This window comes from Physeter macrocephalus, chromosome 12 (assembly GCF_002837175.3).
Source record: "Physeter macrocephalus isolate SW-GA chromosome 12, ASM283717v5, whole genome shotgun sequence".
Lineage (NCBI taxonomy): Eukaryota > Metazoa > Chordata > Mammalia > Artiodactyla > Physeteridae > Physeter > Physeter macrocephalus.
The window spans coordinates 16,623,955-16,643,607 of record NC_041225.1 but is presented as its reverse complement, the minus strand read 5'-3'; the positions used below and the strand labels follow the sequence as shown (position 1 = coordinate 16,643,607).

The window sequence follows — 19,653 nt, the reverse complement described above, 5'->3', positions numbered from 1 at the left end:
AGAAACTAACACACTATTGTAAAACAGTTATACTCCAATAAAGATGTTAAAAAAAAAGAAAAAAAAAGAAAAGCAGACCATAAAATGATTATGGATACTCTAACTGCAATTATGTGTAAAATTTATTCAAGGAAGAAAAACAATTAAAAGTAAATGAGGGGCTTCCCTGGTGGCGCAGTGGTTGCGCGTCCGCCTGCCGATGCAGGGGAACTGGGTTCGCGCCCTGGTCTGGGAAGATCCCACATGCCGCGGAGTGGCTGGGCCCGTGAGCCATGGCCCGCTGGGCCTGCGCGTCCGGAGCCTGTGCCCCGCAACGGGAGAGGCCACAACAGAGGGAGGCCCGCATACCACGAAAAAAAAAAAAAAAAAAAAAGTAAATGATACAAAGTGGTAATAAATAATATGGCTGCCAGAAAATAAATTTTCCTTGTAGAAGGTCTGTTTTACTAGTAATAATAATTGCAAACACTTATGGGGGGAGCTTTCAATACTAAGTACTTTAAATGCTCATTTTGCTTCCATAACAAGCCTATGAGGCAGATATTATTAACACTCTTATTTTACAGATTAAACAAAACCCCTAAGGTTTAGAGAGACAGAGTCACTGGCCAAGATCACACAGGGATTAGGTGGCAGATCTGAGGCTGGACTTTGGTCTGGCTCATATCAAAGTCCAGGCTTTTAATCACTACACAATGCTTCTGTTTAGCTTTATTTTTCAATTAAAGCATGTCTTGTTTTAAAAATAAGGCCAGAGTAAAATCAAATGGCATTTCCTTTCTGTTGAAAGAAGTCCTGAGACCTTAAGTGGGTTGGCTGTAACTCTTAGAAATCAGTGCAGTGGGAGGTGGGAGAGAGGGGAGGCCAGCGATGGCAAGGGCTTGGGATAGGAGGGAGGGAGGGAATACAAACATCTCCACGGTACACACCTCTTCAAGGGCCCTGCTCACATGATTCTCCTTCTTGGCAGCCTCCTGGAGCTCCATGGCCTGCTGCACGTACACTTTGCCAGCTAGGATTTCATTCTCCAGCACTGACAGCTCCTTCAATGAAATGGGCCAATTCAACCGTTCTAATGCCTTGTTTAAAGCTGCCTTGTTTTCTAAGTAACGCATTGGTTTGTCTGCACCTAACCTAAAAAAGGAAGAAGAAGAAAGAGAAACATAAAGTGATCATAATAGAAAACATATGGAAAGACGTTTTTTCTGTAAACCCTTCCCTGAGAAACATCTGTCAAAGCAGATGTCAGGTGTCAGTTGACAGAATCACAGCCATGCCTTCTGGCCCGTCAGGGCTTTGGTAGTTTATGCAAGTTAGAAACAATCATCTCCGAGTCATGGTAGGCACTTTTCCCCATTACCTAATTTGATGATCTGATTTTATAGAAGTTTGATACACGTAAGTTATTTTTTCAACAATTTTTTCAGCGTATTTGGAACCCATTCCTTTCTCCCTAGGTCTAACATTTGGCAGAACCAACAGTGAGTTTCAAAGAAATTTCACACAACTATGCCTAGCAGTGACTCTGGAAAACAAAGCAAACACTAAACTCAAATATTTGTCTCAGTGCACTAATTCTCCTATTAGCTCATTTTAGCTATTTTTTTAAAAAATTTATTTACTTATTTATTTTTGGGTGTGTTGGGTCTTCGTTTCTGTGGGAGGGCTTTCTCTAGTTGCAGAGAGTGGGGGCTACTCTTCATCGTGGTGCGCGGGCCTCTCACTGCCGTGGCCTCTTGTTGCGGAGCACAGGCTCCAGATGCGCAGGCTCAGTAGTTGTGGCTCACGGGCCTAGTTGCTCCGTGGCATGTGGGATCCTCCCAGACCAGGGCTCGAACCTGTGTCCCCTGCATTGGCAGGCAGATTCTCAACCACTGCGCCACGAGGGAAGCCCCATTTTAGCTATTTTTATCTTCTCTCTTCTTGTAAGCCTAAATAGGCCTAAAGTTTCTGGCTTCACTGTTTTGGTACACAAAGAACAGAAGCCAAACTTTCTATCAGCTGATGAACAAGCTGTGTGATTCCAAGGGAACCCAGTGGGGTGTGGAGGTCCCAAGTCCTGGATTCTGTTTCCAGTCCCAGTACTTCTGAGTCAGATACTCATGGAAGGGGGTACAGAGATTGATTGACTGAGGGACATGGGGGAGGAAAAACATTTCATAATTCTCATTCTCTTATTGTTGAAAATGTCACGGCATTTTTTAGATGTTGGGTGTTGGAAGAGCACACTGTTAAACCAGTACAGTCACAGGACTCAATCCACAAACAAACTTGTCAACAGAAGACAGCAAAAATTCTTATTAAAAAATCTAAATTGGTGTGATGTCAGCAAAATGGTGAAATGAGAAACCCCAGGCCCTCATTCCCCCACAAAGACACTGACTTAACCATATAAAGACCAAACTGCCTTTGTGAGAATTCTAGAAACCAGTTAAAACGTACCTGCCCTCCAGGAGCACAAAGCCAAGAAGAGTAGGCATTGAAGCGAGTAGGAAAATGTGTTGCATTTTGTCTGGCCAAGCCTCTCCCCTTCCCTGGCACACTGCAGAGCAACTGGGAGAAAACTCCTTCTCAACATGTACCCAACATTTTGGTCTTTTGTGGGGCTGCCTGAGAGACTGGCTTCTGTCTCACTTGACTCAGAATGTTGATAAAAATGGCAGTATACTTTGGATGCCAGGTTGAGGCAGCTGAGAACAAAGGCAAATTTCATGGGTGGTTACAGCACCAGAGATACTGCAGTACCAAAGACAGACACCAGGGGAGCAAGAGATTACGGGTTCCTGAGAAAAAAACAGGGGCAAAACCTCTTCAACTGGGAAATGACACGCACAAGCCTAGAGAAGACATATCCCCAGAAAAGGTGTGAGAGGGCCCCAGAATCTCTAGCCAGAATGATTGGTGAAGGTCTTCCCCTGTAAGAAGCCATCTGTAAAGACTGGGATAAGTGTTTGTTTTATCAAATGCCCAAATATTGCCTAAAGATACTAAGGCATACAAAGAAACAGAGAAAGATGGCCCAATCAAAGGAACAAAATAATCTCCAGAAATCTACCCTAAAGAAAGGAGATCTATGAATTACCTGACAAACAATTGAAAATAACTGTCTTAAAAATGCTCAATGAGCTCAAGAAGAATACAGACAACTAAATGAAATCAGGAAAATGATGCATGAACAAAATGAGAATATCAACAGATATAGAGACTAACCAAACAGAAATTCTGGATCTGAAGAATACAATAACTGAGCAAAATGGATGGCTAGTGGGAAGCTGCTGCATTGCACAGGGAGATCTGCTTGGTACTTTGTGATGACCTAATGGGGTTGGAGAGGGAGAGTGGGAGGGAGGCTCAGGAGGGGATTCAGGGATATATGTATACATATAGCTGATTCACTTTGTTGTACAGCAGAAACTAACACAACATTGTAAAGCAATTATACTCCAATAAAGATATATATATAAAAAGAATACAATAACTGAAAAATTCACTAGAGAGCTTCAAAAGCACACTTCGTCAATCAGAAGAAATAAATTAGCAAATTATGACTATTTTAAGTCATAAATTGTTACAAGGACAAAGAAGGACATTATATAATGGTAAAAGGGTCTATCCACCAGGAAGATATGACAATCATAGAAATATATGCACCTAATTTCAGAGCTCCCAAATATAGAAGCAAACATTAACAGAACTGAAGGGAGAAATAGAAAGAAACACTATAAAAGGAGGAGATTTCAATTTCCATTTTCAATAATGGATAGAACCACCAAACAGAAGACCAATAAAGAAACAGAGGACTTGAAAAACACTATAGATTAATTAGACCTAACAGACATATACAGAACACATCACCAGCCAACAGCAGAATACATATTCTTCTTAAGTGCACATGGAACATTCTCTCCAGGAAAAACCACATGTAAGAACACAAGTATTAAAAGTTTTTAAGATTAAATCATATAAAGTATAATCTCCAATAACAATGGAATAAAACTAGAAATCAGAGGCAGAAGGAAAACTGGAAAATACACAAATATGTGGAAATTAAACAACCCACTCTTAAACAACCAATGGGTCAAAGAAGAAATCATAAGGGAGATTATAAAATATCTTGATATATTTTTAAATAAAAATACAACACATCAAAATGTCTAAGATATAGCAAAAGCAGTCATAAGAGGGAAATTTATAGTGCTAAATATTTACATTAAAAAAGAGGAAATATCTCAAATCAACAACCTAACTTTACACCTAAAGGAACTGGGAAAATGGAGAATAAACTAAACCCAAGTTAGCAGAAAGAAGGAAATAAAGATTAGAGCAGAAATAAGTGAAATAGAGTATAGAAAAACAATAGAAAAAAATCTATGAAACTAAGAGTTAGATTCTGGAAAGAACAACAAAACTGACAAATGCTTACTAGCTAGATTAGAGGAAAAAAGAGAAGATTCAAATAACTAGAATCAGAAAGGAAAGAGCAAACATTACAACTGTTGTCACAGAAATAAAAAGGATCACAAAAGACTACTATGATCCATTATACATATACCAACAAAATGGATAACCTACAAGAAATGGATAAATTCCTATAAAATTATAACCAACTGAGACTGAATCAGGAAGAAATAAAAAATCTGAACAGACCTATAACTAGTAAGGAGACTGAATCAGTAAGCAAATAATTTCCAACAAGCATAAGCTCAGCCCTATGTAGCTTCCATGGAGAGTGCTACCACACATTCAAAGAAGAATTAACACCAATCTTCCTCAAATACTTCCAAATATTTAAGAGGAGAGAACATTTTGAAACTCATTCTATGATGCCAGCACTACCCTGATACCAAAGCCAGACAAAGATACTACAAGAAAACTACAGCCCAATATTCCTGTGAACATTGATTCAAAAATCCTCAACACAATACTAGCAAACCAAATTCAACAGCATATTATGAAAGGATTATACACCATGAAGACTGAGATTTTATTCCTGGAATGCAACATACAAAAATGAATCAACAGAATACATCACAGTAACAGAAAGAAGGAAAAAAACCACTTGATCATCTCAATTGATACAGCAAAATCATGACGAAATTCAACACTCTTTCGTGATTAAAAAGTCAAACACTCAACAAACTAGGAATAGAAGGAAACTATCTCAATATAATAAAGGCCTCATAACTTACTCAAACCTTGCTTTAGATAGTGAGGAGGGAAGTGATGTCATGAAAGATGGTGGAGTAGAGAAATCAAGGAATTTGTCTTTTCACCAAAACAACTATTGATAGAATTAGCTATTTTGGAACTCTGGAATCTAGTTGAATACTTACAGTATCCAGGGGAATGCTTGATGAAGAGAGAGGCTGGCATTTAGGGAAATCTCTGTCAGGTCACTGGCTGACCACAGAGATGAAACAATACTTCAGTGAACACACATGACAAGGAATATAGTCTTTGCAAAAATAGTGTGGAAAGACATTAAACAGACAACTGCAGCCTTCATCAGGCAACAACAGAAATTTCTGGGGAGGGTAGAGAATCTAATTTCCAAAGTTACTACGTTACAATGTCCAAAATGTTCAGTTCTCAATAAAAAATTACAAAGAATACAAAGAAACATGGAAGTATATAACCCATTCACATGGAAAAAAAGAAACTGACAGATGAAATCCAGACACTGGATTTGGTAGAGAAAGACTTTAAAATAACTGTCTTAAATATGCTCAAAGAGGTGAAGGGAACCATGGACAAAGAACTAAATGAAATCCTAAGAATGATATATGAGCAACTAGAGAATATCAATAAAGAGAAATTATGAAAATGAACCAAATAGAAATTCTAGAGCTGAAAAGTACTATAGGTGAAATGAAAAATTCATTAGAGGGTTTTAACAGTAGACTTGAGCAGGCAGGAGAAAGAATCAGCAAACTTGCAGATAGATCAAATGAGATTACAGTCTCTGGAGCAGAAATACAAGAATGAAGAAGAGTCTAAAGGACATATGGGATTCTATCAAGCTTAACAACATACACATTATGAGAGTGCCAAAAGGAAATGAGAGAGAAAAGGGTGAAAATATTTGGCAAAAATGAAATAATGGCCAAAAACTCTCCAAATTTCATGGAAGACATACATCTACACAATCCAAGAGGCACAGTGAACGAAAAGCAGAATACACTCAAAGAGAGCTATACCAAGACACTATACTATAATCAAACTGTTGAAAGACAAAGACAGAGAATCTTGAAAGGAACAAAAGTGGCTCATGAAGAAGAAATCCTCAATAAGATCAACAGCTGATTTCTCATCAGAAACCATGAAGTCCAGGAGGCAGTGATAGGGTTTGTTTGTTTATTTATTTATTTATTTAGGCCGTGCCACATGGCACGTGGGATCTTAGTTCCCTGAACAGGGATCGAACCCATGCCCCCTGCATTGGAAGCGCAGAGTCTTAACCACTGGACCACCAGAGAAGTCCCATTGATATGGTATATTTAGAATGCTGAGAGGAAAACATTATCAAGCAAGGATTCTATATCTGGCAAAACTATTCTTCACAAATGAAGGAGAAATTAACACATTTGTTAACACATAACAAAAGCTAAGGGTGTTTGTTGCTAGTAGGGCTTCCCCATACAGGAAATGCTAAAGAGAGCTCTTCAGGATGAAATAAAAGGACACTGGAAGACAAGTTACACTGGCCATATGAAGAAATAAAGATGACTGGCAAAGATGACTACATATGTAAACATAAAAGCTAATATTCTTGTATTTTTGGTATGTAACTCCTCTTTTGTTTCCTATATTATTTAAAAGACAAATGCATAAAACAATGATTAGAAAGCTATGTTAACGGACACATAATGTAAAAGATGTAATTTGTGACAATAACAATATAAAGAGGGTATGGAGCTGGATAGAAACAGAGATAATGTACACTATTGAAAATAAGTTGATATCAATTCAAACTACTTTGTTATAAATTTAGGATGTTAACTGTAATCTCCATGTAATCATTAAGAAAATAATGAAAAACTGTGCAAAAAAGGAAATGAAGAGGGATCATAATGATACATTAGAAAAAATATCAAATACAAAAGAAGGCGATATTGGAGGAATTGAGAAACAAAATAGACAAGACATATAAAAAAACAAATAGCACAATGACAGAAGTAAGTCCTTCATGATCAGTAGTTATTGTAAATGTAAATGGATTAAACTCACCAGTTAAAAGACAGAGATAGGCAGAATGGATTAAAAAAACCATGATCCAACTATATGCTACTATAAAGAGACCCACTTTAGACTTAAAGACACAAATAGGTTGAACATGATAAAATGAAAAAAGATATTCCATGCAAATAATAACCAAAAGAGAGCTGGAATGATTATACTAATATCAGATAAAATAGATTTTAAGTCATACACTTTTACAAGAGAAAAAGAAGGACATTATTTATATTAATGAAAATGTCAAATCATCAGGAAGACATAACAACTGTAAATACATATGCATCTATCAACAGAGCCCAAAAGTATATGAAGCAAACACTGACAAAATCGAAGGAAGATATAGATAGTTGTACAAAAAGGAGACTTCAGTATCTCACTTTCAATAATAGAACAACCAGACAGAAGATCACAAAGGAAACAGAGAACTAGAAAACACTATAAAACAACTAGACTTGTATACAGAACACCTCACCCAACAACAGTAGAATAAGTATTCTTAAATGCACATGCAACATTCTCCAGGATGGACCATATGTTAGGTCATAAGGCAATTCTCAAAATATTTTGAAGATCAAATCATATAGAGTACCTTTTCCAGAACAGTGGAATGAAGCTAGAAATAATAACAGAGATAAAACTGGAAAACTGGAAGTATATACATATAAATTTAAACACCACACTCTTAAACAACCAATGTGTCAAAGAAGAAATCACTATTAGAAATTGGAAATTAGAAAATATGCTGAGATAAATAAAAATGAAAACACAACATATAAAAACACATGGGATGCAGCAAAGCCAATGGTCAGAGGGAAATTTCTGGCTGTAAATGTCTAGTGAAAAGGAAGAAAGATCTCAAATCAACAAACTAGGTGTACACCTTAAGGAACAAGAAAAAGAAGAGAAAACTAAACCCAAAGCCAGCAGAAAGAAGGAAATATTAAAGATTAGAGCAGAGATAAACAAAAGAGAGAATAGAAAAAATAACAGAATCAACAAAATGAAAAGTTGGTTTTTGACAATATCAACAAAATTGGCAAAGCTTTAGCTAAGCTGACTAAAAGGAGAGAAGACAGAACTACTAAAATCAGAAATAAAAGCAAGGACATTACTATTGATCTCACAAAAATTAAAAGGATTACAGAGAATAATATGAACAACTGTATGTTTTCAAATTAGATAATCTATACAAATGGACAAATTCCTAGAAACACACAAATTACCAAAACTGACTTCACACAAAATAGACAATCTCAACAGCCTATAATAAAGACATTGACTCAGTAATCAAAAATCCCCCAACAAAGAAAAGTCCAGGACCAAAAGGCCTCACTGATGAATTCTACCAAACATAAAAAGATCAATTAACATCAATCCTATTCAATCCCCAAAAAACAGGAGAGGAGTCACTTCCAAATACATTATATGAGGACAAGATTCATCTGATACCAATGCCAGACAAAGATGCTAAAGAAAAGAAAACTACATGACCATTTCTGCTGATGAATACAGAACTAAATAGCCTCACCATATTACTAGCAAAACAAATCCAATAGACCATTAAAAGGATTATACACCATGACTAAGTAGGATTTATCCCAAGAATGCAAGGGTGGTTCAACCTAAGAAAATCAATTGATTTAATACACTACATCAATAGAACAGAGGAAAAAAATACCCACGTGATCATCTCAATAGATGCAGAAAAAGCATTTGACAAAATTCCACAAACACACTTTCATGATAAAAACAATAAACTTGGAATACAAGAGAACTTCCTTATCATGATAAAGGGCATTTATGAAAAACCCACAACTAACATCCTGCTCAATGATAAAAGACTGAAAGTTTTCTCCCTGTGATCAGGAACAAGACAAGAATGCCTTCTTTCACCACTGCTGTTCAATATTACACTGGAATTCTCAAATCAATTAAGCAAGAGAAAGAAATAAAAGACATGCAAGTTGGAAAGAAGTAAAACTATCTCTGTTTGTAGATGACATATTTCTATACATAGAATATTCCATAGATTCCCCCCACTGCAAAACTACCAGAACTAATAAAGTCAGCAAAGTTGTAAGGTACAAGATCAACACACAAAAATAACTTGTATTTCTACATACTAGCAATACTAGTTGTATTTCTATATGCTGGAAATAAAATTAAGAAAAAAATTCCATTTACAATAGTATCCAAAAGAATAAAATAATATAAAGTAAAAGACTTGTACACTGAAAACTACAAAATATTGCTGAAGAAAACTGAAGACTTAAATAAATGGAGATATAACCCATGTTCATGGGTTGGAAGACTTGTTAACTTGGGAATACTCTCCAAAGTGACCTACAGATTTAGTGTAATCCCTATCAAAATTCCAATGGTTTTTTTACAGAAATGAAAAAGCTAATCCTCAAATTCATATGGAACTTCAATGGGCCACGAATAACCAAACAATTCTGAAATAGAAGAACAAAATTAGGAGACTTTCACTTCCCAATTTCAAAACTCACTATAAAACTACAGTTTTCAGAAGAGTGTGGTACTGGTATAAAAATAAGCATATAGACCAATGGAATAGAAAGAGAGTTCAGAAATAAATGCAAATATATATGGTTATTGGTTTTTGACAAGTATGCCAAGACTGTTCAACATAGTCTCTTAAACAATTGGTACTAGAAAATAGTCTCTTATACAAATGTTACTAGAAAAAAATGGGTATCTTCATGCAAAAAAAAGAAGTTGAACCCCTACCTCACTCCATATACAAAAATTCACTCAAGATGGATCAATGACCTAAATGTAACAGCTAAAACCATAAAAATATTAGAAGAAAACAGTGGTAAATCTTCATGACTTCATATTTGGCAACAGATTCTTAGATTTGACACCAAAATCATGAGCAATGAAAGGAAAAATAGATAAATTGACTTCCTAGAAATTAAAAACTTTTGGGCAAAAAAAGGACATTATCAAGAATGTGAAAAAACAATCTACAGAATGGGAGAAAATATTGGCAAATCATATATCTGATAAGGTTTGATATCTAGAACTCTTACAACTGAACAACAAAATACAAACTACTCAATTTACAAATGGGCAAAAGACCTGAATAGATATTTCTCCAAAGAAGATGTACACATGACCAACAAGCACACAAAAGAATGTTCAACAATATTCATCATTAAGGAAATGCAAGTGAAAACCACAATGAGATATTACTTCACACCCACTAGGATGACTTCAGTTTTTAACTTTTATTTATTTATATAAATTTATTTATTTATTGGCTGCATTGGGTCTTCGTTGCTGCACGCAGGCTTTCTTTAGTTGTGCTGAGTGGGGGCTACTCTTGGTTGCGGTGCGTGGGCTTCTCACTGCGGTGGCTTCTCTTATTGTGGAGCATGGGCTCTAGGTGCACGGGCTTCAGTAGTTGTGGCATATGGGCTCAGTAGTTGTGGCTCATGGGCTGTAGAGCACAGGCTCAGTAGTTGTAGTGCACAGGCTTAGCTGCTCCGCTAAGGGGATCTTCCCGGATCAGGGCTCGAACCCATGTTCCCTGCATTGGCAGGCGGTTTCTTAACCACTGTGCCACCAGGGAAGCCTGACTTCAGTTTTTTAAAACAAGAAAAATAACAAATGTCGGCAACAATGTGGAGAAACAAGAACCCTCATACATTGCTGTATGTACGAGGTGGGAATGTAAAAAGATGCAGCTGCGGAAAGTAAATGAGAAGTTTGGCAGTTCCTCAAAAAGTTAAACACAGAATTACTCTGTGACCCAGAATATCCACGGCTAGGTATGTACTCAAGAGAAATGAGAACACATGTCCACACAGAAACGTGTATGTATTTTGCAGCATTGTTCATAAAAGCCCCAAAGTAGACACAACCCAAATATCCATCAATGGGAGAATGGATAAACAAACTGTGGTATATACATACAATGGATCATTACTCAGGCATAACAAGGAAGGAAATACTACATATGCTTACAACTTGGAGGCACCTTGAAAACATTAAATTTTTACATTAACTAAGCAAAAGAAGCCAGACACAAAAGGTCACATGATATATGATTCCTTTCGTATGATATATCCAGAATATGCAGATTCCCAGAGACAGAAAGCAGATTGGTGGTTACCAGAGGGGGAGAGAGGAATGGGGAAGGATTACTTAATGGGTGCAAGGTGTTTTCCGAGATGATAAAGTTTTGAAACTAGAGGGAGGTGGTGGTTTGCACAACATTTTGAATAACTTAAATACCACTGAATTGTACATTTAAAAACTGTTAATTGTAGGTTATGTGAATTTCACCAAAATTTTAAAAAGTTTTAAAAAGTGAGAAGAAACTGGCTTACTTTTTTTTTCCTCTTGAGATAATGCTTGCCAAACAATTTTATTCAGGCGCCTGTTTAAAAAAAAAAAAATCAACAATAGTTATTTAGTAGCAACAGTTCATCTCATGACAAAAAGCTGACCCTGGGCAGGGAGATCCCAAGCCATGCAGCACCACCACCGTTGGACCACGTCATTGCCACTCGCTCAAAGAGACTGGATGTGAGTGTCTCCCACCCTCAGCATCACTGCAGAAGCCTCATGGCTTTGTGGCAATCATGCTAAATATTAAAGGAGGGCACAGCTCTCAGCTGGATCAGGTAAAACACGGGCTGAGAAAAGGCAGCAAACTGATCCTCATTATCTCTGCATGAAGATATTTCTAAACACCCACTGCTTTTCTTCATAAGGAAAAATATGTGTGCCCTTAGCCTGCCTTCTGTAGACATTCTTCTGTCTGGATTCTCAGAGCAAAAATAAAAAGGTTAATAGGGTCATAAATAAGAGGACTGGGACACACTTTAGAGATCAACCAGCCTAATCTCCTTGTTTTCCAAATGCAGCCGCTAAGAGGGGCAAACAGATGAAGCGCCTTACTTATCCAGCACTGAGAGTTGGTGGGGCTGAGACTAAACCTCACTGAACGTGTTTGCAGAGAGATGCTGGCAACCCAAGAAGAAAGGAGGAAGTTGGAGCCAGTGCTTTCTATCAGGTAGTTACAGCTCCTTTTCTTGTTACTAATCAGTGGTGCTTTTTCCAGAGCTTCCAGCCCAGTTCTGTAGTGCTACATCATTACCCAAATCAGGCTAACTAGGGCACAGGGCACAGAACACTGGCTCCACAGGTTGTGATCTGGTGTTCCATGAAGCAAAAAAGCTTCAATAAAATGGGGTGGGAGAATACTGCCTCTCCCCAGGAGACATGCTTCTAATCCTTGGACCCAGCGTCCGTGGCACAGGGCTCTGGGAGCACACTTTGGGTGGTGTTATCCTGCCCTGATCTCCCATCACAGGCCTGGTGAGATCATGGAAAGGGGGTCTGGCATGGTGGTTAAAAGCACAGACCCTGGAGCCAGACTGCCTGGGTCCAAAGCTCAGCTAGCTCCTCCTCTTATTAGCTGGGAGACTTTGGGCCAGTAGCCAACTTTTCTGTAGAATGGGGGTAATCACAGTACCTCCCTCCCAGTGCTGCAGTACAGACTCAATGAGCAAGTTATGTGCACCACACACTGAACTGTGTCTGACACAGGTAAACGCTCTGTAAGTGACAGTAAGAGTCAGGAAGTGGGAAATAAGCCAGCTCTGCTCCTGTGTCTCTTGATGTTTTTGGTTCTCTGGGTCCTATTTGGAAATGGTTTTCTTTAATGATGTGGTTGATGAAACAATGATCAGGGCTTCTAAGGCTTGCGTGCATTTCTGGGGAAAAAACAAAACAAAACAAAACTGTAAATCCTTTTAAGTCTAAACCTTGAAAGTGCAGGCAGTAGAGTAGGGAGGCTGGGAGTGTGACGAGGGCTTGGGAGCTACGTGGGTCTGGGTTCAAATCTCAGCATCTCCACTCTGCTGCTGTGGGAACCTGTTACATAACTTTTGAAACACTGTTTTCTTATTGATAAAACAAAGATAACACCACCTACCCTTGGAGTTGCGAGGATTAAGTGAGCTGTATGTATAAAGTGACCAGGAATAACTAAGGCTCATTCCCTCCAGCTTCTGAAGGAGGGTGAGGCTTAGACACTCAGAAACAGTTGGTGAATGTGGGTCCAATTAGCTAGGACATGTCTCTAATTTTAATTCGGTTATTCAGAGAATATTTTTCCAAGAGGGTATTTTCATAACCTCTATTATTCCTCTGTTTTCCACCTTCACTGAACTATTTCGAAGCACACAGGGCAGAAAAAGCGAGTGGGTGTGAGCTGAGGGCAGCAGAGAGTGTGTGAATCCCGGCTCCACTGTCCCGGAAGGCAGCCGTGGGAAAGCCTCTAAGCGTGCGGGACGAGGGCAGTCCTTGTGGGATGCTGGGATTTGACAAACCACAGTTTTCCTCTTTGTTTTAGGAGACTGAAATTTGGTTGAGCATAGCGTTTACTAGCTTTCCCTACCCCTAGTTTGCAAATCCACTTGTACCAAGTGGCTCATTTGCAAAGCGACTTGTAACTAATGACACTTCAGAAGTCTAGTCAGCAGCCCAAGCAAATCGATGATAAGCAGAGGCTACTATGCCTGGTCCCTGAGCCAGAACTGATGCTTCTCCTGTGGATCTGAGGGCTGAGACCTTGACCTTGGATTCACAACACAAGCTGTGGAAAAATCACCCCAGAATCCAGCCAACCCTGGTAATCCTCACTCAGAGCTTATGCTCAGACACACAAAGCCAAAACTGCTTCTGCAATTCTTAAAATATTGAAGCAGAAGGACACCTACACATGGGCACTAAGTGTGACCAAAATTGCTAATTTATGTCACTGTTTTGGCCAGAGGACTGTGAGCTTCCCACTCATTTGGTCACGACCCTAACCATACGGACTCAGGGTTATATCTGGCTTACTTGTGGTGGGAAACTCCTCAGAAACGTTTTCTCGGGGATGAGATGGGGATAAACTAAGTTTCATTAATTACTTTTCATCTTTTCATATTCTGCATATCTTTAGAAAGATGAAGCAAGATGGAAAAGGGAACTGACATTTATGCCAGCAAAATTCTTCAATACTATTGAATACAAAAGATCAGGAAGCTTCGTTCTGCATAATATTAATGTTAATATTATTAAATAACAATATTAAATAAATAATTCATTTAAAATAAACATCAAGTTATTAATACCAAATAATTAATACTAATGCAATCAATAATATCAAATATTAATCATATTAAAATAAATGTTAATGATCATATTTAAATTAATATCATTTTAATAAACAATATAGTATAATATTCCTCTAAGGGTACTAAAAGGCTTTTCCGGATTCACTCATTGGAAGTAAGAACTGGAACAAATCACTACGATGTCTGCATTTTGGTTTTGCCATTAATGAAGGACTCTCTTCTGCCTGGGAAGGAAGGGTCCCTGTCCTTCTGGAAACTCTTGGGAAAGGGTCAGCTCAGTGGGAAGAGCTGTGTGACCCTTCTGTTCCATGTGTTTATGGTTATTTTAGCGTCAGCAGATATAGGGAATGAAAGAGGGAAATAATTAACATTAGTTGCTCTTTATATATAATTTACATAACCCTCATAACTGCCCCGTGAGCAAGATCTTGCAAATGAAGCTCACAAGTGTCATTTGACCTGTCAAGTAGCTGTCAGAGCCAAGAATGAAACCCCCGAGCTATCTGACCTCAAAGCCCCAGTTCATGGCCTTGCATCAGGCTTTCACAGACCAGGTAATTACAGCACTCAAATATTTGAATGAGTCAAGCAAATTCAATTACAATATGAATGATATTATTATATTTCATTTTGAATAACTGAATTGGATCAATTTTAATAAGTAAACTTGAATTAGATCAAATTCAAATTAAATTCTAACAGTCAAATATATATATATATATATATATATATATATATATATATATATATATAGTGACACCTGCTAGGAAGAGGAGACCACCAGGGTGGGTAGTGCAGAGTCGTTGGGGAAAGGCCTCTCTGAGGAGGGCCACTGGTGCTGAGGCAAGAAGGGAAGGAAGAGGAGAGCTGGTGGGAGGGGCCAGGAAGAGGGGCAGTGGAGCTTCAAGGCAAGGGAAGGGCTGCCTGGTGCAGGGGTGGGAGGCGGAGAAGAGGGCCAGCACCAGTAAGAGGGTAACTACAGAGCAAAGTCTCAGGCCCACAGGGGAGGGCAGGCCTTGGCAGAGTTCAGCCTGCCTTTGAGAGAAACGAAGGACCCACAGAGACTCAGAGAAGTCCTGAGAAGCCCGTGGAGGCTGGTGCAGGAGCCCATGCGACACAGACTCAGTTCTCAGGCAAGGGCAGTGGAGGAGGCTCAAGTATTAGGAGATTTGGAGAGGACTGTGATGGGTGTGGGGCGGAAAGGCCAGCCTCTGGGCTGGGTCGTGCACTCCAGGCAACAGAAGTCAGGCTTTATACTTTCTTTGAACACACGCTAGACACACTGCAAAATGACAACAGATCAGTAAATGCTGGCCTGGGCCCCGTCGTTCACTTTGGCGTACTTTATTACCTTTTTCCCAACCACATGGTGGTAAATGAAAACCCAATTGCACAGCTTCCAGAACCAAGAATAATAGGCTTGCCTGGAGGAGCTGGGTAGCTCAAAGTTTAATTAAGCGTGTGCACCAAGGACTAATTAAGTGATGAGGGGCAGGGTGCGGAGGTGATTAGAGAGCTGGGAGAGGGTGAGATTCTAGCCCCAGAGCTGTGTTCTCCACCAACACTCTGAGGCAGGCTCCCAGGTCAGGCCGGAAGGAGCCAGGGCCCAGGAAGGGGCTGGGATTCAAGGACCCTGAGTCTCCTTCCCAACTGGGTCTCCTTCTCCAGCCTGGCAGTTGCCTGGCAAACCCTGGGTTATTTGCCCTTGGGAAAAAAGGCCCCCTAACACTCAATACTAACACAGTGGCTATTTAAGAGTACAGTTTTCACTGTAGTCAACTTGGTCATCTTCTTGATTTTGATATAAAAAGTGTTTAAATAAATTATCTCATTATTGTGGCGTTTTATCTCTTTATTGTGGTGTGGTGTTACTTTACAGAATGTTAGATGCTAAAATGGTCCAATTCACTCTGCTAAAAGCAAAGCTTTAAAGAGTTCATGGAAACATGAGATTTCTACAGAGTTTGAAAAGGGAAGATGGTTTCTTGAAAACCCTGTTGGACATACTCAGGTAAAGTATTGGGTTGGCCAGAAAGTTTGCTCGGGATTTTCTGTAACATCTTAACGGAAAAACTGGAACGAACTTTTTGGCCAACCCAGTACTTAACGCAGTGCTGGCACACAGGAAGCCCCTTATGTTAGCTGCTGTTGCTGTTAATATTCCTTATGGACCATTGTTAAATAGCTGCGCCAGATGAAAAATTTAAGCTAAAAGAAGAGAAAACAAGCCAAAACAAATTCCACATCCATTAAAGAGTAGCCAGGTGTAATACTCACTTTTCATAGGACTTAATTGCCTGTTCCACTTTTTGCTTGTAGATATTGAGCTTCACTCCTTGGGGGTTAATTAAAGTCATCTTATTTGTGTCATTGCACACATGTGCCAGAGGGAACACCTATATGCCAATGCCAAAGGAAAGGGTCACTTGATAGGTTAACACGTGCCTTCAAAAATGGATCTAACGGCTGTACAGTATGTTTTTCTGACTATAAAATCAATACATTATATTTGTAGAGAAATTAGAAAATACAGAAAATAAAAAAAATAAGAATCAGAGATATCACTGCTAATCTTTTCCCTCCAATTTTTAAAACTATATATTTTAAAAATACCACCCCCCATCCCCCCCCAAAAAAAACCTGTTTCAGGAAACCCAAATCCGAATAAAGTGTTATCTTAATAAGCCTCTGTCAAATTGAAGGGCATAGGCGATAAGAAATAGAATCTCACTGTTGCTACTTTGTAAATTACTAGTTGGGTTAAACATCTTTTTCACATATTTATTTTAAATTTGATTTTCTCTTAAGAATATCTGATTATAGTTAATATCTTTTGACCATTTTCTTTATCAATTTATAAGAGATCCTTATACATGTCAAATAAAGACGGCTTCGTGGGCTTCCCTGGTGGCGCAGTGGTTGCGCGTCCGCCTGCCGATGCAGGGGAACCGGGTTCGCGCCCCGATCTGGGAGGATCCCACGTGCCGCGGGGCGGCTGGGCCCGTGCGCCATGGCCGCTGAGCCTGCGCGTCCGGAGCCTGTGCTCCGCGACGGGAGAGGCCGCAGCGGGGGGAGGCCCGCATACCAAACACACACAAAAAAAAGTGAGTTGACTAGACTTTGAAAACTTAATGAAATTTGCATAACTGGAAAAAAACCCCAACCAAACAAACAAAAAACACCATCTCTTAAAATTTCACATAAACTTTCAGAGGAAAAATAATCAGTCTCAACAAAATGAAAGACCCTTACATATTTATCTCCCCTGGGAAAAAGACCCCTCTAGAAGTCTGTAAATAGCTCTGCAAATTGCCAGCTTATGGCTCAACTGCAAATCAACACCACAAAATATTTAGCAGCGTTATACCATTTCACCAGGATCCGCTGGATGCCTGACTGATGGTGCGTAAAGAAAACCCATTGTTTAATGTTCTACCTCCCTCTTTGGTGGATTTGGATCTCATGCCTTGCATGGCCATCATGGACTTCAGTGTGGTAGGAGTTCAAATTTGGCTCGTGTGCACCCACTCTCATTCCCTTCTGCAGATTTAGGGAAAGACAAAGCATACTCCACACCTTCAGTCTGTGGTCTTAGTTTTTACAACATGGTGGTCACGTGGAGGTCCCATGGGCTATTCTCTTTATGATGTCAAGTTTCGTGTGACTATGAGGTCATAAGGGGCATTCTCACAGGGACTTGGGGGATCAGAATCATGGCTTCCCAGCTTCTGTAGGGAAGCAGGTGGGGAGGAGAGTGTGATTAATGAGGAAACTGACACTATTTGAGAGGGAATGAAACCACCTGGTCACACCTCCTGAACATGTTTTACTTGTTACCTCTTTCTTTTTTTTTTTCATAAGAAGAAGGAAATGTAGACACAGAGACAGAGAAGGCCAGGCCATGTGATGACAGAGGCAGAGACTGGAGTAATGCAGCTCCAAGCCAAGGGATGCCAAGGATTCCACCACCAGAAGCTGGGAACAGTCAAGGAAGGGCTCTTCCTTAGAGCAGTCAGAGGAAGCATGGCCCTGCCAACACTTAGATTTCAGACTTCCAGCCTCCAGAATTGTGAAAGAATAAACAAATTTCTAAGCCACCCAGTTTGCGGTACACTTTGTCACAGCAAACCTAGGAAAGTAATACAGAGATATGAATACATATATATAACTGTTTATGTTTTCAAAACAAAATAATGGAACAACCAACTAACTATGGCTGATCTAGGAATGACTTCTTGGAATGACTGGGGGCACTTGGCTCTGCTCCATGTGTCTCTAGCAGGCTTGACCAGGCATGTTCCCAGGCACAAATGAGTAAGCAGAAATAGCCAAGGAGCCTTAATGCCTGGGCTTGGAACTGGTATAGCCTTGCTTCCATTTCATTCTATTGGTCAAAGTTACTTGCTACCTCTTATAATGCAAATCAAGCATTAACAACTGATGGGAGACCCCTCTGGACAGTGTTTGATAATAAAAGGGAGCCTCAAGGTATTACCTACTTCAATTCTCTTGAGGTAAACCTAGAAGCCTTACCAAATTGATGCGAATCACACCCTGTGTGAGAAGATTTTAACGTGAGGGATGGAGGGCAGAGCGAAAAGGGGGGTGGGGGAGGGGGGCAGTGAGAGAGAGATACTGACCGTAATTCCTGGAATTCATGGACAGCCCTAGATTGGGCTGATTCTGTTAGAATTTTTCCCAGTGTTAGACCAGAGATACACCTGAACCACTAATTTTGTCAATAGTTGAGAATAGTTTTATCAATTCTATTAAGAATAGTTTTATCAATAATGGGATTGTAGCTTCAAGATGGTGGAGTAGAAGGACATGTGCTCACTCCCTCTTGCGAGAGCACCAGAATCACAACTAACTGCTGAACAATCATTGACAGGAAGACACTGGAACTCACCAAAAAAGATACCCCACATCTAAAGACAAAGAAGAAGCCGCAATGAGATGGTAGGAGGGGTGCAATCACAATAAAATCAAATCCCATAACCACTGGATGGGTGACTCACAAACTGGAGAACACTTATACCACAGAAGTCCTCCCACTGGAGTGAAGGTTCTGAGCCCCACGTCAGGCTTCCCAACCTGGGGGTTGGGCAACAGGAGGAGGAATTCCCAGAGAATCAGACTTTGAAGGCTAGCGGGATTTGACTGCAGGACTTCGACAGGACTGGGGGAAACAGAGACTCCACTCTTGGAGGGCACACACAGAGTAGTGTGCACATCAGGACTCAGGGGGAAGGAGCAG

General features: G+C 39.6%; 1 protein-coding gene across 1 annotated transcript in view; it reads right to left on the bottom strand.

The window, feature by feature from the left end:
• The window catches only part of VWA3B (von Willebrand factor A domain containing 3B), a 214,775-nt gene that overhangs the window by 38,687 nt on the left and 156,435 nt on the right, over window positions 1-19,653 (bottom strand). The window contains 3 exon segments of the mRNA XM_028497121.2: window positions 930-1,134; window positions 11,591-11,644; window positions 16,674-16,792. Coding sequence (XP_028352922.1) covers window positions 930-1,134; window positions 11,591-11,644; window positions 16,674-16,792 — 378 coding nt within the window.